This window comes from Colius striatus, chromosome 23 (genome assembly GCF_028858725.1).
Source record: "Colius striatus isolate bColStr4 chromosome 23, bColStr4.1.hap1, whole genome shotgun sequence".
NCBI classification, from domain to species: domain Eukaryota; kingdom Metazoa; phylum Chordata; class Aves; order Coliiformes; family Coliidae; genus Colius; species Colius striatus.
Genome location: NC_084781.1, coordinates 7,005,587 through 7,026,452, shown reverse-complemented (window position 1 = coordinate 7,026,452; position 20,866 = coordinate 7,005,587). Strand labels below are relative to the sequence as shown.

At 65.6% G+C, this 20,866-nt stretch overlaps 1 protein-coding gene across 10 annotated transcripts; it reads right to left on the bottom strand.

The window, feature by feature from the left end:
• Positions 1 to 259: 259 nt before the first annotated feature.
• PHLDB1 (pleckstrin homology like domain family B member 1) lies at positions 260 to 20,773 on the bottom strand. 10 transcript variants are annotated; one of them, XM_062014219.1, is made up of 23 exons: positions 20,716 to 20,773; positions 16,511 to 16,609; positions 15,927 to 16,050; positions 15,681 to 15,851; positions 13,658 to 13,783; positions 11,248 to 12,347; positions 10,271 to 10,513; positions 10,057 to 10,194; positions 9,803 to 9,940; positions 7,816 to 7,944; positions 6,508 to 6,663; positions 6,306 to 6,416; positions 6,035 to 6,124; positions 5,337 to 5,459; positions 2,898 to 3,014; positions 2,685 to 2,802; positions 2,455 to 2,499; positions 1,749 to 2,040; positions 1,555 to 1,645; positions 1,319 to 1,465; positions 1,010 to 1,229; positions 834 to 919; positions 260 to 606 (listed from the first exon to the last, which is right to left on the bottom strand). In XM_062014219.1, the coding sequence occupies exons 2-23, from the start codon at positions 16,604 to 16,606 to the stop codon at positions 466 to 468; spliced, it is 4,002 nt and encodes a 1,333-aa protein (XP_061870203.1). In that variant the 5' UTR covers positions 16,607 to 16,609; positions 20,716 to 20,773; the 3' UTR covers positions 260 to 465. The 10 variants fall into 10 exon arrangements, with proteins under 10 accessions (XP_061870203.1, XP_061870207.1, XP_061870200.1 ...); XM_062014223.1 differs by lacking the exon at positions 20,716 to 20,773 and adding an exon at positions 18,197 to 18,417; XM_062014216.1 differs by lacking the exon at positions 20,716 to 20,773 and adding an exon at positions 17,738 to 17,886.
• Between the last annotated feature and the right edge of the window lie 93 nt (positions 20,774 to 20,866).

The following is a 20,866-nucleotide window of genomic DNA, read 5'->3' as shown; positions in this document are numbered from 1 at the left end:
TCGCTCTCATTGGTTGTAGGCGCTGGAGGGCGGGGAGAGCGCGCTTACGTCATACGTACGGCCCCGCCCGCCAGCGGTGACGCCACGCGGAAGGGTGCCGGGCGCCCTCTGACGGCTGGAGGCGGCGCTGCGCCGCCCGGGCCGCACGCGCGGGGTCCCGTCCCGGAGCACCCCCGACCCCAGCCCCCCTCCGCCCCACAGCCCGGCCCCGCGGCCGAAGCTCCGGCAGTATTTCCGTGTCTCAGCACTCGGAGCGGTTTCCAATAAACTTTGTTTTCAAAAAGTCAACATAAAAAAATCCAGCCCCAAAAGCGAGACCTGGGCGGGCGGCACACGGACCCCCGGGGGGCAGGGGCTGTACATGGCCCCGCTGCTGCTCACATGGATCCCACTGAGCCCCTCCGTGCCGGTGCGGCTCAGGGGGGTGGCGTCAGCGGGTTTCGGATGCGTGGCACCCACCCCCCCTCAGTTCATGAACTGCGTATAGCCCTCGGCGCCGGTGACGATGACGTCCATCCAGATGCGCATGGCCTCGGCCGACGGCGCCACCATGTAGTAGAGGCGGTCGTGGGTCTTGACACAGAAGGTGAGCGCAGGGTTGGGGCTCTGGGCAGGGGAGGAGCATGGGGTCAGCGCTCTGCCTCCCTCTGCCCAGCCTCCCTTTTGCCCCTCCACCAACGCCCACCACCGGGGCCCCGCCCTCAGCACCCTGAGGACCTGGCACCCTTAGGGGCCATGGACCACTCCAGGAGCATCCCCTGGCTGTGCAGTGGAGGGTGACTTGGAGGGAATGGGATGGGAGGGGGATCTCAGTAACACCGCCCAGCCCTCACCTTTGCTGCACTGCGGAGGTGGTCGTAGTAAACCTCTTCAATGGCTTGGAAGTAGATGACACCCTTCAGCTTCGTCTCATGTTTATCTGACCAAAAGAAGGAACCAGCGTCAACCGCAGCACTGCAGATGATGGCACGGGGAGGGGGTGACAGCACCGGGCAGCACAGGAACTTACCCACATAGTAGGAGAGGGTGCGCTTCATGCGGTCGAAGACGAACCAGCGCTTCTTCCAAGACTTGATCTTGCCGCCCATCTTGACCAGGTAGCCCTTGCACATCTTCTCAGTTAGGATGACGTGGTAGCAGGTGTCCACACTGTGGCCCGAGGACTCGATGTGCAGCCGCAGGTCAAAATCCTCTTTGCGGATGGGGAGGTACCGTGTCAGGGGACGAGCCTGGGGGAGCAACACAGCCCTGCAGAGCCCGCCAGCGGTGCCAGAAGCCACCTCGTTGGCTGGGCCCGGAGAGGGGACCTGCCCCGCACCTGTGAGAAGTGCTTCTCCCGCAGCTTCACCTCCTTCTCCACCAACTTCTGCCGCCGCGCGGTCTCATCCTGCAGTCGCCGCTCCAGCTGCTCCCGGCGCCTGCGCTCGTCCTCCAGCGCCTGCCGCCGCAGCTCCATCTCCCGCTCCTGCCGGCACGCACGGCCGCTCAGCCCCGGGGGCCGGGGACTCGCTCCCCAGCCAGCCGCTGCACCGGTGTCCCCCCCGCCCCACTCACCCGGGATTCCATCAGCCGCGACTTCTCAGCGTGTGCTTCCTTCAGCATCTTCTCCATCTCCTCGATCTTGCCCGCCTCCATCCCGCTGGCACTGCAGGACAGCCACAGTTGCCACCCCCGCAGGAGGGGCCCCGAGCCGGCACCAGGGCTGGCAGAGCTGTCCCTCCCGCCGCCGGAGCCGGCCCCAGCGGTACCTGGAGATGTTGTCGGGCGAGCAGGCAGAGTTGTTGCCGGTGGAGATGCTGGTGTCCATGCTGTCCGAGCTCTCCAGGCTCAGGGTGTCATACGCATGGTCCAGCTCCTCGGCCCGGGGCCCGCCGCCGTGGGGACGGTGGTGGTGGAGGATGGAGTGATGCACGAGCGGGGGGAAGGCGGCGGGGAAGGGGGGCTGCCCGTGCAGGGCTTCCCACTGCGACTGAGCCTCGGCAGCCGCCTTCTGCTTCAGCTCCGCCAACCGCCGCTTCTGCTCCTCAATCACCTGCTGACCTGGCCATGGGGAGGACAGGAGGGGGACTGAGTGTGCTGTGCTCAGAGCTGCACCACGGCATGTGGGCGCACAGCACGGGCAGGAAAAAACACCACAGGCGCTGCTGGAGCCGGGGAGGGGACGTGGGTGCAGAGCTGGGAGCTGCCATCGCAACTCTGGCGAGCGCAGCAAGCGGCATCTGTCTGGGCAGGAGGAGGAGGGGGGCAAGGAGAGCATGTGTCCCAGGCTGGCAGGAGCAGGACGAGCAAAGCATCAGCAGGTTAAGGATGCAGAGGGTGGTCTCTTAGCAGATGCCGAGGCAGCTGACCCCTGGGCTGGTCATGCCCCTCCTACGCATGGCAGAACTACCAGCAGACCGCCAAGCTGCAGCCTCTGGGCTGCTCCAGGCAGCCCAAGCTGCCCCACATCTCTACCTGGTAGGTCGCCTGGCTGCAAGGGCTCTGCTGGCAGCGGCTTGGCTGAAGACACACCGTTGGGCCAAGGGGTCAGGAGGGAGAGAGGGGGGAAAGGCGAGAGGCCGTGAGAGAGGCACTGCGTCCCGCAGGAGCACCGCTGCTGCGCCCTGGGCCGGGCTGTCCCTTCACCAGCACCACGGGGGAAGTGGCTCCCAGAGAGCCAACACCACCAGGGAGCCAGAGCTTACCCTTCTGCTGCAGGGCCAGCTGGCGCTTGGTCTCGATGTCCTGTAGCGTGGCCGCCAGGTTGCGGGGCAGGCTACCTGCTGGGCTGGGGGGGCCCTGTGTGGGGCGGCAGGCGCTGGGCTGCGGGACGGGGACAGGGGCTGGCACCAGGGACAGGTACTGGCAGTGCAGGTGTCCGGGGCCATGCCGCACCCAGCTCCCCCCAGCAGTCCTACCTTGGGCGAGGGGCTGCGCCCCAGCACCGAGAGGTTGAGCTGCGAGGACGAGGGGGTCCCGCTCTTCATCCGAGGGGTGAGGGCACCCGTGTCGCCCTCCGTTTTGGAACGATAGATCTAGGCACAAAGACACAGAGGTGAGAGGGGCGTGGGGGGCTGCAAAAGCCCCCCTCGATGGCTGGCTCAGCCATCGCCAGGCCTGAGCTTCCCCTTCCCTCCTCAGTGTCAGTGCCACCTCGTCGGTGCCCTGCTGCAGAGGCAGGTGCCCAGCAGTGCCCAGGCTGCAGAGCTGGCAGGAACGTCCCTGCCCTGCCCCGCTCCCGCCATGGCTGGCAGCCCGGGAGCCTGAGCCCCAGCGGCAGCGAGCTGGGATTACCTGGAGAAGCTTGTGAGAGGAGTGAGCTTTAGCTGGAAGCGGAGGAGGGGAAGAAGGAGGAGAGACAGAGAAGGAGGAGGTTTCAAAGCCAGCCATGGCCTCCTGGTACCACTTCTCTAAATCAAGAGCTGGGAGCCACACGTGGCCTCCCGGCAGCTGCTGCTCCATCTGGAGAGAGATGTCACGTGAGAAAGGAGGGAGGGCAAAATGCAGCCAGAGACACACACCGAGGTAGAGAAGTTGGAGCATCCCTGCCTGCACCTGCATCGCACTCCCAGAATGAGACCTGCAGACCCCTGGGGACCTCACGCACTCCCTGGCTGCCCAGCAGCTCTGGGACCATCAACAACCATTACAAGTGTCACGAGGGCACAGAGACCCCTCAACCTGCACCATGGGCCGGGCAGGGCCCACAGGCAGGTGGCAGGGAAGCGGTGGGCAGGGCAGTGAGGGGTGTGTGGGCTGGCAAGAGCACGAGCTGCTGCTTGGCCTCACAGCTCACTCCTTCCCGCGCATCCCCATCACCTGTCAGGGAAAGTGCCGGGGGAGAGGGAGGGAAACAGGGCACAAACCTCTGCAGAGTTGGAGGGAGAAGAGAGAGATGGAAGAGGAGGAGGAGAAGGACCAGTGTAGCCTGAGGATGAAGGAGCTGAAGGGACACAGCCCAGTGGGGAAGCAGCAGGGTTGTGAAGGCTGCCCAGGATGCCCGAGAGCTGCTCGATGGTCACGTACTGGGCAGAGAGAAGCAGATTAAACTGGAGGAAGAGGTTCACGGGCAAACAAGACAGGGGAACAAGCGGGAGTCTCCAGCCCCCAAAAGAAGGGTCATGGCCCTGGGAGGAATGTGTAGCTGGTGCTGCCCACTGCCCTGGTGTTGGGCACCAGGTCAGGTCCCTGCCTGCTCGCCTGGGACTAGTTGCCAGTACAGCATTCAGAAGGCAAAGGGCCATCCTCCCACCCTACTGGGCATCCTCTCTGCTCCCCAGCCCTGCTGCCACTGCCCCGGAGAGCAATGCCTGGCTGCAGCAGGCACGAAGCACTCCCTGGCAAGGAGACCAGGCGGCTGCAGGCTCTGCTCCCTGCTCAGACACAGTCAGACAAATCCCCCAGATCAAGAGGGAGGTGGGCTCTGAGCACCAGGGCACGCGGGGAGGCCATGAGGCGTGCAGCATCCTCACTGCCCGGGACACAGCCCAAGGGAGCAAACCCGAGCATGCTCTGGAGCGGGTACCTCGTTGGCTGTGGGGGTTACAGCAAGCAAGAAAGAGCTCTGAGTGGCAGCAGGGGCAGCAGCAGAAGCTTTAGTGTCCGGGCTGGGGCCGTGAGCATTGCTGTAGAACCTGAAAACGTCAGACAGCCTCATGTACTCCTAGAAATCCATGGTGGAGAAGGAGGAGAGTTAGACCCATGCGCTGGCATCACGGCGCAAAGCGGGAGCGGATCTGCCCCTGCACGGTGCCCAGCCCTGCCCTGCCCTGCCCTGCGGCAACCCGTATAGGCACGACCAGCCCCACTCCTGCCCTGGCTCTGGTTGTGCCAGGTGCAGAGGGCTGCAGCATGCCGTGACAAGGGCCCTAGTACCGTCAGCCGTTCCCATCACCCAGGTCTCGGGGTTCCAAAGGGCCACGAGCCCGCCCCGGTGCGACAGCACCGGATGAAGCACCTTGAGCTGTCCCCATTTCCTCATCCTTTCTGAAGCAAACATGCTAAAGCTGGGGATTCGCCCTTTCTCTGGGGAAGCCAGGCTACCAGGATCCCAAGGGACTTGTCAGGAGGTACCCAGACAGGGGGTAAGTGGTGGGCAAGGGGGATGCACAAGGCTGCCTGTGACACAGGGCACAGAGCCAGGGTTCAACTGAGGTGGGCAGCGGGAGCCAGGAACCAACGGGCTCAGGAGAGCACTGGAAATGGCGGTCTAAGGGGAAATGAGCACAGCCCCCAAGAGATGAGGAATGTCCCAGCTATGCCACCTTGGCAAGCTGCTGTGGGGCTGCATGAAGGGTCTGGTGGTGGCTCAGGCAAGGGGGAGCAAGCAAGCAAGCACATGCAGTTAGTCCTGTTACCTCTTGTGCCTTGGGGTAGCAGCAGGCAGCAGAAGAAGCTAAGGAGGTAGTTGCTGCTGGCAGGGGGCTCAGAGATTTAGTTCCCTCCAGCAGCTCATAAGGCTCTGAGATATGCAGGCTCTCCTGTTGGAGGGTAAAGATGACATGGGCAAGGTGGGCACAGGCAAGGTGGCAGCAGCAAGAGCCCCGCCGTGAGCAGGCACGAGGGGGCTCTGTCACTCAGCAGTGCGTCAGGGGCATTGAGGGCACACTTGCTCTGGCTCCCTGTTTAGAGCCACCAGCACAGCAGCAGGGCAACACTCCCATCTAAAGGATTTGGAAGGACTGTCACCATGACAGTCCCACACGTGCTCTCAGGCAACACCTGCCCCGGGTGCTCTGCAGCCGCTGCTGAGGCCCTGCTGAAAGCCTGGACTGCACTGGGGGTCCTGCAACAGCCAAGCAGCCCAGGAGGGTTGATGCTCCTGCTCCCAAGCCCAGCAATGGTTTCCTTCCCTCCCAACCTGACAATGGTCTCTGCAACCCACAGACAGGCTCCAAGTGGCCAGGAGCACCTGACTCCAGCCAGAAGATGCTGGGAACACAGGAGCTGCTGCAGACCAGAGCTTGCGGTGCACCACCATCATCCCTGCTGGGGACAGTGGCTTGGGGTGGCAGGAGAGCAGCCCCAGGGACTGTATCCCCTTCTACTCACTCACCTCTCTGAGAGCTGAGGACATCTTGGGGAAGCTCCTGCCGCCTGTAACGAGATGGTATTGCCTCTCCAGAGATGCAAGTTTCTCCTTCTCCTGAGCATGGGGCAACAGCAAGAGCAGAGGCAGCTGGTGGTTACCGGCACCCCCTGGACATTCCCCCCAAGCTCACCCCAACTGCCAGAACCCCCGCAAGAGCTGGTGGGATCTCCTCCTCCACCTCAGGCACCCCCAGGGTTGAGGACTGTGTGTGTGGACCCTCCAGCTGCTGCCTTACCTTTTGCAGGAGCTGCAGCACGCTGTTCCTCTCCCTGGCCAGGCGCTCAGCCTCCTGGGCACTCTGCAGGCGGATCTGGGCAGCCTGGGCATCCAGGGCAGCCACCCGCTCCTAGGGAGAAGGCGGTGTACGGTGTAAGCTGCCTGCCAGCCAGCCACGGGGCTCAGCCAGGGCCACCAGGCACAATGGACCCGCTGCTCACCTTCCTGCAGACGATGCTGCGGTGGCACTCGGCCCGGCTCTGCAGCAGCTGCTGCCCCTGCGCCTCCCGCTCCTCCTCAAGGCGGCTCTCCCGCTCCAGTTGCTGGAACTCCAGGTCCTCAAAGAGCTTGGCCTCCGTCTCCAGTGCCTCTGCCTCCTTCAGACACACAAGGGCACAGCAGGTCACTCCCTCTGTACAGGCACCTCCACATTCCGCAGGCACATGTCACACAGTGAAACCTCCTGCCGTGCCCCCACATCCTGGTGCTGGCTGTGGCAAAGCCTGTGCACGGTGCAGACAGGCAGGCAGCCTTCCCTCCTGTTCGGCACCAGCCACATGGCAGACACTGGCAGCTTCAGCCTGGCTGCAGAAGGCGATGGAGGCACAGTGCATCAACCAGATCAGAGCCATCACCCCCATGAGACAAGGAGGCTGTTGCAGTTGAGGGCTTCACCCAGCCCCCAGGGACTGGCTATCCCTGTAGCACCCCATCCAGGCCAGCACCATGCCCCAGACAGCACAACACCAGGCACCAGCACAGCCACGAACACATGTCCTGGCATCCCTGAACCCCCACGGATGGACACCGTGCCAGACAAAGGCCTGCGCCTCCTTACACACAGCCTTCAAGCACTGGCAGCACATGGTAGGACACAGCTGAGAGTCTGCCAGCACTGCCCCAGTAGCAACTGTGCTGTGCTCCTCGCAAGGATGCCTCTCACCCTGCTCTGGGAGTGCAGCAGCCATGGCTCTCGTGGCACGGCAACACTGGTGTGGTAGGTCCTGGACCCACATGCAACATGGAGCAGGCCGCTCCATGCACACCGGGACCTGCATGCAACACGGGGCTGCCTGCCCTGAGCAGGCTGTGGCAAGGCAGGCTTCTCTGCATGGCTTCCCCGTGGGCTTGGGAGGGCTGGCCAGAACCAGAAAATACCAGATAATGGGACAAAACGCTGCAGAGCGGCACTAATATAAACTAACAGCACCAAACAGTAAACAACCGCTCGCAGGACACAGCTGGGAGCAGACAGGCAGGGACCGCCGGGTCCCCGGGGCTGCCCAGCCCGCCCTCCTCTCTGGGGCAGGACCTGGCACGGAGAAGCCCGGCGGCTGCGTGGTGGCGGCAGCCTCGCTGAGCCCACCACACCCCGGGCCAGCGGCACGCTTACCAGCACGGCGGTGCCAGCTGCCTCCAGCCCGGGTGCGATGCTCCCCGTGCGGCCCTGGCTGGCGGGGAAGAGCTGGCCTGAGCTGCAGCGCAGGGAGCTGGGCCAAGGTCCGGGAGGGGTGGGGGTAGACACTGACCCTTCGCATCTGCTCCCGCAACTGCTCCCGCAGGGACTCGGGGCACTTATCAAGGTGGCTCTTCGACTCATGGTAAAGCGCCCGCAGTTGCTCTAGCTCCTTCCTTTCAGCATCAACCTTTTCCCTCTCCTGAATTGAGGGGGGGGGGTGGAGAGGGAGACAAAACAAAACAAAGAAAAGAAAAAGAAGAAAGAAAACACACTTCTCACATCCGTGCCATGCAGAAGCTGCAGAGCCTAGAGAGGGGCTCAGCTGGAATGGGAGGGGGCTTGTGAGAACAATCATTATGGCATCGACAGAGGAGTGAGGGAAGCAGCAGCCCTGGATCCCCGGGCTGGGCAGTGTTAGAGGGGTTAGAGCCAGCCCTCGGCCCCAGCCTCACGTTTCCATGCTGAAAGCCCACTTATGGGTAGCAAAAAGATTGATGCTGACAGCACAGGTCAAGTCATCCTAATCCTGCAAACAGCTGCACCACATGCACACCTCCCAGACAACTGCTAACTAGCTTTGTTAATTGATGCTCTCCATTTGGGATGCTGCCAGTTAAGCACAGCAGGTTCTGTGGGCTGGATGAGGGGCTATGGACCACCCTCAGCCTTTGGAAGGAGAGTATAACCCATGGGATAACACTAAGAACAGGAGACTCATGTCCAGCCCTGCTGCCAGCGATGCTCAGACTGTGCCAAGAATGATGGGGGCCAGCATAGTGCTGGCATAGGGGATGACCTCCTGGTCTGACAACACTTTATAGGGGCTGAGCATTGGGGAAAAATGCTGCAAGAAACCCCTCCACGCTGTGCAGTACGTGGACACGGGATCCACAGAAAGGGAAACTGGCGGAGATGTCCAGGGGAAACAGGGCTGGCACAGACAGGCACCCTGGGACAGGGGCTGCAGGGTGCCCAGGGGGCTCGTGGGCATGCAGAGATGTCAGAAGTGATGGCAGACTTCAGAGCAGGCACTGTTAGTGCAATCAGTGCAGGCTGGTTAGGAAAGCAGGTGGTTAGGTCAGCAAAGAGGTTGGGAGGAGGATTTCCCTGTGTTGGTCTCCTGGCTCTGCACAAGGCTGCCCCTGGCTAAACACCTGCCAAGGGCTGGAAGACCAAACCAGACCAAAAGCCTCAAATGCTGTCAGGGCACTGCTGGCAGGTGCTACTGGCAACCCTGCCCGGCCACAGACAACCAACCAACCAACCAGCACAGGCACACCTCCAGCTGTGGGGATAGACCTGGGAACACAGGCACCACGGCACGGTGTCACAGAGCCACCAGTGAGATGCGGGCACAGGCTGCATGGGGATGCGGCCTCGGCAGCGGGCAGCCAGGTCCTCGTGCCTCTCACGCCGTGGCCCGGCTCACCCAGCGTTGTGCCACGCTACCAACAAGGCTGTGGGGCAGCTAGCACCCAGCAGCCAGGATGAGCGTGCCACACACGCAGCAACACGGGTGGCAGATCACAGCAGCAACTGAACCAAGGATGACGGCAGGGGAAGGGGTCTGGGACCCCCTCCTCAGTCCCCCGAGCGAGACACACGCAGCAATTTCCCGGCCACCTCCAGCAACTGAACGCTACAGCAGCAGCCACCACCACGTGTGACGGTGCCCCGAGAGGCAGCACAGTGGGGTCATTTGCTGCCAGACAGAGCCCTCTGGCGAGGGCAGGGATCAGGGCACGCCAAGACCCCCGCTCTGGGTGGGCACTGCCTAGGAAAGCCCCGTGGCACACAGCCTCCCTGCAGGACCCTGCAGCACAACACGGCAGCCACAGTGCACCTCAAGCGCCAGCCCTGCCCAGCTCTGGCAGGGCTGTTGACCAGTCCCAGGCAGATGGACCAACAGACAGATCCCTCCATGAAGCAAACCCAAGAGGGGATGCTCCTAGATGGCTCTGCAGAACCCAGAGACAGCAGAAGGTGTCTTCAGGACAACGCTGCAGCCTGGGGTACAGCAGCACTGGCAGGGAGGGAAACCCTGCCCCGGGGCTCACCTTGTCCCGCTCCTTTCGGATGCTAGTGTCCAGGCTGGAGAGCTTCTCCTGCAGCTGCTGCAGCACCTCCTGCTCCTGCCGCAGCCGTGTCGCCTCAGCCTCCCGCTCGCCCTGCAGCAGCGCCCGCTCCATCTCCGCCTGGAGGGGACAGCCAAGCCTTCGTGGCTGCCCTGGCCAGATGCAGCTCACACCCACGGGGCTGGCAGGGGCAGTGATGGGTGCAGGGGGCCTGACGGAGCTCCCCGTCCCCTCACCTCTCGGGATGTCTCCTGCAGCTGCTGCTCCAGCTCCTTGACGCGACCCTTGAGCTGGTCCAGGTGGCCAAGCACACGGGCACGCTCTTCCTCCAGCCGTTGCGCCTCCCTGGCGCGGGGTCCCGCCAGCTCCTCGTGCTGCAGAGAGGGCAGGTTGGCACAGCCTGGCATGGCATGGCATGGCATGGCATGGCACGCATGGCTGTCCCCTCACCTCATGGTGGGTGCTCTCGGTGCTGCTGCACTCCTCCTTCAAGGTCTCCTCATCTGACTTCTCCAGGCTCTCCCTCTGCCGCAGCTCCTCAGCAGCATGGCCCAGAGCCATAGCAGCCCTGGGCACACGCCGGCCGGCATCCACATCGCCAGCCGGCAGCTGGTGCGTTTCGCTCGGCTCACTGCCATCTGTCTTGGTGTACTCAGCACACAGGTTCAGGATGGTCTCCAGGCGCTGGCGCTCCTGCAAGGAACAGTGGTCAGTGTGGCAGCCACCCTGGCATGTGCCACTGCCAGCACCCATTGCACCCTGTGCTGATGGCATGTGCCAGGGCGCAGGCTCACTCCTCGCCCTGCCAGCAGATGGGGACAGGCTGGGGACATGGCAGAGTCCGATGCTGCCCGCCTGAACCCCCCGCCGGAAATGGGCACGCCATGAGCTGGGAGCTGTAGCCGGGCTAATGACAGGCGTCAGCGCCGCCTCCGCTATTTCCAGGCGGTGACTCAGGCCGCCCGCGCTGGGCGTGAGTCAGGGCTGAGCAAACACGTCTCCAGCGGCGCGGCACAGCCCCGGCACCGGCAGATGCGCGGGGCCAACCCCACCCCGGTAGCTGCAGGCTCCATAAAAACCCCGCCGGCCCTAAATATAGATGCAGCGCCTGTGGAGCCACAGCCCGGTCGCTGGCAGACGCGGCACTGGGCGGGATGGGGACGGTTCTGCAGAGGCAGGGACGGACGGCCTCGTCCCGGCTGGCAGCCCCACAGAGCCCCGCTGAGCACGGGCTTTGTGCTCCAGGAGAGGTGCTGCGCTCCGATTGCCGCTCCCCGCTGTAATCCCCCCGATAAGCTGGCAGCTGCGGCAAACCGCCAGGAGGCAAAGGACGGGTTTTAAAGAGGCAAAAGCCAAAAGGTGTTTGCCAAGAGGGCATCCCAGACTCCAGCACGGCCCCACAGCTCCCACCCGGCCCCGGGGCTCACCAGGCGCTCCATCTCCTGCTCCCGCACCCGCTCCTGCCGCTGCCGCCGGTGGTACTCCAGCAGCTCGTCCTCATTGTCGCTGATCTCAGTGATGCTGTTCTTGCGCTCCCGTGGCCCCGTCAGTGCACGGGGGTCCCCCAGGGCCTTCCTGGTGACGCGGGGGCTCTGCCGGGGCGAGGGCGCAGCCGGGGAGCCCGGCCCGTATGCCGAGCTCAGGCAGGTGCCGAAGCTGGGGCGGCGTGAGGGGGTCTCAGCCAGCAGCGGGGGTGAGGGGCTCCCGGCACGCCGCAGCTCCTCTGGGCCCTTGCGCCTGGCGCGGGGGCTGCCGGGCACCTCCCTGCCCAGCCGGGGCTGTGGGGATGGGGCATCCGAGGCCACCCGAGGGTTGGCGGCCCGGCGCGACAAGGAGGGGCTGAGCGGGGGCAGCTCCCGCAGGCTCTCCACATTCCTGCGGGTGGCCCGCGGGCTCTCGGGGGGCTGCAGCCGGGCCTCTGGCACTGCCCTGCTGGGGGGCTGCCGGCTGGGCACCGGGGAGTCCCGTGGCTCACGGAAGGGGCTGGGGGGCCGCTCCTGAAGGGCCACCCGCGGCCGCGGTGCTGCCCTGGGGGTCAGCTGGGGGCTGCCCGGACGGTGATCCCCGAGCCTCTCAGCCGGCCAAGGCTCGCCGAGGCCCCCGTTGGGCTGGGGGGGTGGACGGTGGGGAGGGGGCTGCAAGGCATGGTTATAGCTGGAGGAGCGGAGAGGAACAAGGGGGGGCACAGGTGGACCCTGCTCCTGGCTGCTGGGTGACGGGCTGGTGTAGCCGCTGCTGCTGGCTGGGGAGGAGAGAGGGGAGAAGTTCTCGTAGCTGGAACCCCCCGAGGCAGTCCCAGGGCTGGGCAGCGGGGACAGGAGGCAGTGTCCACCCCCATTCACCACGGGAGAGAGTGGGGAGCGGCCACTGGCAGGTGTCTTCTTGCCAGCGGGGGACACTGGGTCCTCCAGCACCAGTGAGTCCATGATGTCCTGCAGGTCCTTCTCGATGGAGCTGACGAGGGAGCTGTGGCTGGGACACCCACGCTCCGGTGGCTGCTGGCCACCGTTCACCAGGGCCTCGGGCTCTGTGGGGAGACATAGGAGCAGGCGTCAGTGCAGTGGCAGCCCCCCAGTGCCCCTGCCCAGGCTGGGGTCCCAAGGAGCAGCCCAGCATCACTCCTCCATGCAACCTTGCTGAATCAGTGCGGGGCCTCAGCTCCTCTCCCCTCAACCCCAAGCTGCCTGCGCCCTGCTGCCACCATTTCCCACGATGGCCAGGGAGGAGGCCGGTATCCTGCTGGCCCCATCACCAGGGAAACAGAAACCCGATAGCACGGTGCAGCCGCTTGCTCCCGACATCCCTGCGCTGCCAGTAGCTCCCGGCCCCACTCACTGGGCAGCAGTCACCCACGCCACCCCAGCCCCGGCACCACGCACCACTCATCCCTGGCACGCTCCGGCACCCCACTCAGGGGGCACAGATGAAGCAGACCCACAGCGTGTCCAGACCCAGCGCCGCGCTGCCTGCTGCCTCCCTGAGCCCCCGGCTGGGCTATCCCCTGCTCGGGCTGCCCAGTCCTCCCGGCCCAGCACCGATGTGCCTGTCACTCAGGGGATGAGCTAATAGTGGCAGGCGCAGAGCCCGGCGTGCCACCCAGGCTGCGTCACCCCCTGGCACTTGGCGGCTCCCGGCAGCGTCTCTGCGTCTGCAGAGATGTGCCACAGCCCTGCCCGAGTGATCCCAGCTGCTCCTGCAGGGCACAGGGACCAAGGAGGGCCCAGGCAGGATGCTGCACCACAGCGGGATCCTCTGCGACCGCAGCACCTCCCTGTGCCCCTCCTTCCAGCCCCCAGTTGCAGGGAGGGCGGCCTTCCCAGCACACACGTGGCACGGGGAGGCTGCCAAGCTCCTCTGCCCGTACCAGGGTGTGCCAGGCAGGGCAGGGAGGAGGGCTACCAGCACAGGGATCTGGACATCCCCGGGAACCAGGCACAGCTCGTCCCACCAGCCCCACAGACAGGCAGACATAGCAAGATAAGCAGCTGGTGAGATGGAAGACTGCAGCCGGGGAAACAGCCTTCGCAACCTCTGTGCGGCCGCCCTGGCATGTAAACACCCGCCCCGAGGCAGCCGAGGGGGCCCACACACCCCTGGCACGGGCTGGTGGGAGATGGTTCTGCCACAACCAGGCTGTGCCTCGCTGCCCTCACAATCACCCTCTTCCGAGGTGATGTTTAATCATCTATAGGTGGCAGCACCACTGCCGTGCCAAGCCAGCGGCGGCACATCCATGGCTGGGTGTGAGCTCCGTGGCCCTGGGTGAGCATCGCACGCTGGGCATTGCATGCCCTGACCAGCCCACCACCCCATCCCCAACACATGGTGGTCACCTACTTGCTGGCAGCCCGTAGAGAGCCCCCGAGCTCCTGCCCCCCGCCGGGATCATGCTCTTCATCCGCTTGGCCTCAGCAGGGTTGTTGAAGCGGAGGAAGGTGGCCTGGCCCAGGCAGATGGTGCACCCTGGGGAGAGAGGGCAGAGAGGGGAGAGGACTCAGCCGCCAGCCACAACGGAGCAGTACCGGGGAGAGGTGAGGTGGGAGGCGGTGCAGGCGGGCGGCCGGGCACTGGCTGGCCCTGAGTCGCATCCCTGGGAAGGGAGCAGGCTCCTGCTGTCAGCAGAGGCTTAGGGGGAGGCTGAAATCCAGGTCACTCCCTGGCAGCTGCAGGCAGCCCGACACAGGCACAGCTGGGGTCCCAGTCGGGGGCTGCGCTGCCTCGGGGGAGCTGGCAGCATTCCAGGGTCTGTGCAGCTGCCAGCTGCAGACAAGACAGCTCCCGCCCCCGTCTGCAAAGCACCTCTTCTCAGCCCAAAGTTCAGGTCCACTGGGAGGAAGGCGGCTTGGGAGGGAGAGCAGGGCCGAGTGCCGCCTGCTCCCCTGTGGCTGCCTCCGTGGTGCCGGGGAGCCGTGTGCTGGCGGCAGGGAGCAGCTGGAAGGCTCCGTGCTGCTGACACACCCCTCTTTGAAACGCTTGCCAGGGCCCCAGGGTGAGGCTCGCTCCGCACCGACAGCCACAGACGAAAATCCCTCGCCGGAGGGAACGTGCTTTTTGGAGCAGGCAGCAGCTCAGGCTCGTGGCACGGCGAGCGAGAGGCCGTGTGGGTGAATCGCCATGGCCGCGGTGGGGGACTTCTGCTCCACGGCAAGAGCTGCCACAGCACCCACCCCGGTCGGAGCATCCTGCCTGCCAGACGGCAACGCCAGCGCCCTGCCGGACACCGGCTCCTCCTGCCCAGCTGCTCCTCCGTATCCTCCCAGCCTGTGGTCGCTGGCAGAGCCAGGCATCCCCCCGGCAAAGCAGACTACCTGCCCCTCACCCCCCCGAGCATCGGCCTCGGCTCACTCCTCTGCAGCCCGGCACCGCCGCTGACCCTGCCCCGCGGCGTCCCGCGGGAAGAACCGGGCTCTAGCAGAACGGGCTCTCGGCTGCTCTCCGTCCTCGGGTGCCCCCCCCGCCCCCGCCGTGGGAGCCGCGGGCCGTGGCCGGACCCCGTGCCCGGAGCCGTCGCGCCCCTTCTCCCGCGGCCACGTGGCTGCCATTGTCCCCCGAGGGGACGCCGCGGGTGGGCTCCGCTGCCCCGGGAGAGGCGGGGGAGGGCGCCGGGGCCGCGGCGCGGGCGCCTGGCGGTGGGGGGGGGGGGGGTGAAACAAAGGGGCTTCGCGACCCGCGGAGAGACGAGGAGCGTTCCCCTCCCCGCCAGGCGCGGACACGCGTGGACCTCGCGCCGCTCCCCACTCACCCGCCGCCGCCGCCGCCACCGCCCCGGCAGCACCGCGCACCGCCCCCGGGGAGGGGCGGGGGCCGGGCCTCCCCCTGCCCCGCCCGGACCGAGGGTCCTCCCCGGCAACAGGGCAGCGGCGGACAGCGCGACACGGGCGTGCGAATCGACCCGTGGCTCTTCCCAAACGCCCCAGGGCGGGGGGCAGCAGGGTCCCAGACCCTCCGGCCATGCCAGCACGGTGCCGGGACCACGGCTGCGGTACCGCGGGACACCCAAACCCGGGACATCCAACCGGGACACTGAAACTGGGACACCCGACCAGGACGTCCGAGCCGTTTTCTTACTTTGCTTCCCCTTCCCCAGTCTGTCCCAGTGTCTCTCCTGTGCGGGGAGCAAGTGCTATGGTGGGGACTAAATCCTTCCCAGCGCTATCTGGCTGGAATTCCGTTCTCTTTTCTGACCTCATAGCCCTGGGCAAAGTCAGTTCCCAAATGGTGATGGCACCCGACACATCCCTGCTCCAGGGCAAAGACATTACAGACACCTCAGCTGGGGTGTGCAGCTATAGGATGGATCCCCCAAGGCCCCACTATGCAACAGCACAGCTCTGTCCGTGAACGCCTGGCGTGGCCGTACCTTGCGTAAGGCGCGTGGGCTGCCGTAGCGGCACGCCGTCGATGGTGCAGGCATTGCCGCAAGGGTGGAGGGTGAGCAGCCCCCGCACGTTCTCGATGTAGCAATGCTGAGGCGCCAGCCCGGGGCCCTGCAGGATGATGTCCCTCGCGGCCGTGCCAATGGTGGTCCTGCCTGTGGGCAGAGAGGGTGGCTCAGCATCCCTGCAGCTGGCACGCCCGCGGGGAGCCCCCGGCAGCCAGCACTCACCTTCCTCCAGGGGCAGGAGCGTGATGGCAGTGCTGAGCCGGCCGCTGCCCAGGCTCACCAAGTGCGGCTTCTCTGTCTGCACCTTCAGCCCCTTGCCCGTGTCGATCAGGTCCAAGTGGCTGTTCTGTAGGAGGAGGGAAGGACGTTTACAGGTCCTGTGGCTGCAGCCTCCTGCCCTGTGCTGCCCACGTGGCTGCATGCCTGGGCTGCTCCAAAACGTTGGTGTGTGCAGCCAGGAAGGGATGCCCAGGCACGGCTGCACGTGAGCAGGACAGTCCAGCAGCGGGATGCAGGAGCTGTGGGCTCCCTCCTGCCTCCCTCCCTGTGCTTGCCCACCCTGCTAAGCAGAGAGGAGCTGCTGCAGGAGCAGGAGATCCCGGGGCTCAGCTGTGTCTAAGAGGATTCGAGTTGCCAAACACTTAGCTCGATTGGCTTTGCTGCCGATCCCATAACAGGATTAGGGTGAGGAGAGGCCAGAGGGCAGCACTGGCTGCCCATGGTAGGGTTTGCCTCAGAGGAGAAAGGCTTCCAGCTGGGCACCTGTGCTCCTGCAGGGCAGAGGTCCTGTGGCCCCACGAGCTCACCTGGATGACGGTCTGGATTCTGTGGGTTGGGCTGGTTGGGGTCCTGCCAGATGCCTCCATGGTGCCTGCTTGGAGACGCCAGGTGCTCTCAGGCATGGGCTGATACCAGAAGGAAGAGAGGACAACAGAACAGGTGACCAAGCTGGGCATGGCTGTGCTACATCTCTCCCACACATCCCTCCTGGCAGCCCATGCAAGAGTAACAAACACCACCCAACAACAAATCTGCATTTGCCACCCAGAGGATTCCCCTCCTTTGCTCCCCCTGCAGCTGCCTAAAGCTAGCAACCATCCTTGCCTGGCAAGGCTCGTGCTCTCAACCTGCCACAGGGCCTGTTTACTAGCTTGGGTTAGGGAGGTGGCATGAGAATTGCACACCCTAAATGCCAAAAGCGATGGGCAGCTGCACCCCAATGGTCACTGGTGAAGTAAAAATGAGTGCAGCACCCAGCAGTCCCCAGCAACATCTGGCTGCTTGTGCACAGCCCGTAGCACATCCTGGCATACACATGTGTGTGCCATAAGCACCGGCCCAGCCGGGCACGCTGTGTCCTCACTGGCACAGGCAGCCACGGCAGGCTGGCAGCACCACTGCCCACAGCAGCGGCCGCCCGACCCGCTGCCGCCCTCTGCATGGGGAGGAACCATTTCCGTCAGTCGGCGCTCACGCCACCGTCACAGCCACAGTCTGGGATGCTCCGGGGTTGCTAAATTTACTGTCTGCTGCTCCTCATGTCCCTCCCTTCCGCTCAGCCCTGGTCGAGCGTGGCTTAACTCTTCCCGGGCAGGCTGGGGCAGTCGAACCGGGGACTGCTCTCACCCCATGAGGGATCCCAGTCTTGGGCAGTGGGGCCCGGGGAGGAGCCCTGGGCTCTCTCCCCACAGCACCGCCAGCGGTCCCACCAACACCGGTGTCTTGCACAGCGCGGGACCCCCCGCCCGTGGCTCGGCCAGCGCTGGGCTCCGCTGCGGGGGCGAGTGAGCGGCTATTACACACAGCGGAAAAAATGAACTGCTGGAAACCACCAGACGTGGGATCCAGGGCTGGGACAGAGCCCGGATGGCTCCGTGCGACACCAGGGTCGGCCCACTCACGGTGAGGGCTCTGTAAGGATCGCAGCTGCTCCGCAGCAAGGGCCCCATGGGGACCGTGGCCACCCACACAGGACAGCGACAGCTCAGCTGGGGCAGGGGGAAGTAGAGATGTGGACCCCTGCTTTCCCTTACCTGCCACCTGGTCTTGGTGCGCACGCCAAGCGGGACCCTCAGCGGCAGGACACCCATGTCCCCCGAGTGCAAGGGGCCTGCACTTCCTAGCATCTGGAGACCCCACAGCTTGGCTGAGCCCCTGCCCCTTGTCCGCACCCAGGCCCCAGCACAAGTTCCAGGAAGAAGGAAAAGGCAGGAGGGGCCAGCAGGCTGCTGCATAGGAAAGGAGCGGAGCCAGGGTGGGATCCTGCGCCAGCGTTAACTCCTTCCCAGCACAGCTCTGAGCATCACAGGCGATCCCCCTCACCATCCTCACTCCTGCCCATCTCCTGCTGCCCAGCCTCGCTCCATCCACCAAGCTTCCCTGCTCCACAGGCAGCCTTGGCTGCCCACAATGACCCTGGCATCTGGCTTCTCCCCAATGCCCAACCTGCAGGCTATTTACCCCTGGCATCACCCTCTGTCACAGACCCTCACCTGGCTCCTCACGGCCCTGGAGACGGCTGCTGCAGCCCGTGCGTCCCTTGGGGGCTGCAGCCCCTCCGCAGCTGGCTGGCTGTCGGAATGCGGGGCAGGAGTGCAGCAGCCCCAGCCGGCGCCCCGCCGCTGGGCTGGACAAGGCTGCCTTTCTTCTCTGGACGCCGGCTGCAGAACGCGCTGCTTGTTCCCGCCGTGGGAAGCAGCAAAGGCAGCAAATGCCAAGGGGTCGGGCTTGGTTACCACCAAACAGCCCACGGCCCCCCGTGCCCCCCGCGTGCAGGGCTGCCCACTTGGCCCCAGCCTCTGCCAGGACAAAAGTCCCTTTCTTCTCCCGGTGCAGGCAGAGGCCTCACCTGGGAGGACGCCCGGCCCCGCCAACGTGGGGCCCCTGCCGCCGCCAGGCTGCACATCGGCACACTGCAGTGCCGCCGCCACGCTCCCAGGGAGCCCCTGCACGCCACTGCCTGCAGGCTGCAACCTGCCTGCCTGCGCCTAGCCTGCACTCACTGGGGGTCTGCTCCTGCCCAACCTGCTGCTGCCCACGAGGACCCAACACGGGCATGGCACGACCTTCTTCACACCCCACCAGCAAAGCTGGTGGGCAGACCCCAGAGTTGCATTGTGTGCCAGCGGGCGCAGCACTGCCAGTCAGCCCACGCTCTCACGATGCCCTGGCACACACTGCCACACACCTGCCATGCTGCCAGCCATGCCTGGGGTGTAGCATGGAAGGGGTACCCCATGGCACAGCCTTTCCTCCCCACCCATGACTGGGTGAGTCACACGAGGCAGCCAGAGCTAATGGGTGCACACTGCACAGCCTCTCAGCCTCCGTCCAACTTGGCTGCCTGCTTGCTCCCCATCTGCTAACACACTTAGGGAACACCTACCCCTTCCCACACTCTCAGCCCCAGCAAACAACTGGCCCTTCCACCAGCAGCTGGGAAGAGGGAGCCCATCTTGGGCACAAAGACAGAGGGGAGAAGCCCACTCCCAGCCTCAGCCTCCAAGCCTGGGGCTGCCCCACATCAGGCAGGGGAGACCCAGCCAGCCCCATCCCGCCCGGATGAGGGGCAGCGGGGGCTGCACCGCGGTTGCTGGGACAACGCACTGCTCCTGGCAATAACATCCCTGTAAATCAGCCGCAGACAGCCCCGCCGGGAGCCGCGGAATCCCGGCCGCACCCGCTGATCTCAGCGCTCCCGGGAAGCTCCGGCACCGCCGTGGCACTGCTGCGCCCAGCCCGGCTGCGGCCCCGCGTGCTGGGGGATGCCCGCTGCCCACCTGGCTTGGGCGGGATGCACAGCCCGGCTTTCCTGCTCCCAACGCTACCCGAGGTGAGCCAGCTCCGAGGTCTGGTGATGCCGTGCACAGTCCTGACTGTTACCGGAGCTGAGGCACCGAGTCTGCCATCAGCACATGCCTCTGGCCACCAGCGTGGACTGGGAAAGCACCACCACTGAGGTCCAGGACCCATCCTCAGGTTGCATGATGGAGACCTGTTGCTCAAAGCCCTCCTGTAGCAAATGACAGCCTCTCATCTACAGGCCAGATGCTTCATTTGGCTCCACAGGGAGCATCTGTGGCCCACGCTAACAACAACTCGGGGACCATGGCACAGGATGGGTTTGGTGGGTGTCAGACATGGCCCCTGGCACAAACCCGTCAGCCAACTCTGTGTTTGTGGGGAACAGGGCAGGGGTGAACCTCACATCCCCAAAACAAGCAGCACTTTCTCCTTTCTGGTGTCTGTCCAGCAGCACATACTGCTTGGTACCCAAATCCCCGGCTCCATCACGCTGCCCCGCACCCTGCCCCAGACACACCAATCTCCGGCATTGCACAGCAAACCCAAACGCACGCCGAAGCATTGACAGAGCACCTGGGCAGCAGTGCCCCGTCGCTGCCCGATGTCCTTGCCCCTGTGGCACAGGGGATGTGCACCACCGCAGTCCCCGCGCGGTGCCTGGCGCGGGCAGGGGGCTGCCAGGGCTCCGGGGGGGCGGGGGCAGTCCTTCGGCACAGCAGCTGGATACCTTCCGGGGCTGCCAAATTCCTCGGGCTTTCTGGCAGCAGCCGAAAGGCCCGTGGTGAGAGTGCGTCAGGAAGCCGGAGTAAACAAGGTCCCGCGGCGGCGCGGGGTCCGGCCGGGCCAGCGCCGTTCCCAGGCTCCCCGGGGCCGGCGCCGGCTGCCCGCGACCGCCCACGCCCCGCGGCTCGGCTCGGGGCCGGAGGGCCTCGTCCGGCCTCCCCCGCGGGGCAGCGCGCTCAGGGCTCCCGCAGCGACCCGCTCCCCACCGCCGGCCCCGCTGCAGCCCCGGCCCCGCACGGGTCGAGCCGGGGGAGCCCCTTCCCCTCGCCCCGGCCGCGTCCTCAAGCTGCGCTCCCAGCGGCTGCTGCCCGCGGGATCCCCCGCGCGTCCTACGGGCAGGGGCTGCCTGGGGCGCGAGCGGGAGCCCCGCCAGCGCCCCGACAAGGACGAGTCGCCCCGTCCCACCCGACCCCGCGCCGCTCACCTCCGCTCCCGCAGCCCCGTCCCGCTGCCGGCGGCCCGCTGCTCCGCTGCGCCCCGCCCCGCCGCCAGCCCGGCTCGACCCGCCCCCGCGGGGTCGGGGGGCGGAGGGACGGGGCTGCCCGGCCTCGCCCGGCCCACGCAGGACCCTCCAA

Coding starts and splice junctions, on each gene's coding strand:
- PHLDB1 (XM_062014216.1), bottom strand. CDS start 17,830: ATGCTAGGAAGTGCAGGCCCCTTGCACTCGGGGGACATGGGTGTCCTG. Junction 13,784..15,680: donor GCCCACGCGCCTTACGCAAG/GTACGGCCACGC, acceptor CTCTCTCCCCAG/GGTGCACCATCTGCCTGGGC. Junction 2,500..2,684: donor GCTGGCCCTGCAGCAGAAGG/GTAAGCTCTGGC, acceptor GTGTGTCTTCAG/CCAAGCCGCTGCCAGCAGAG.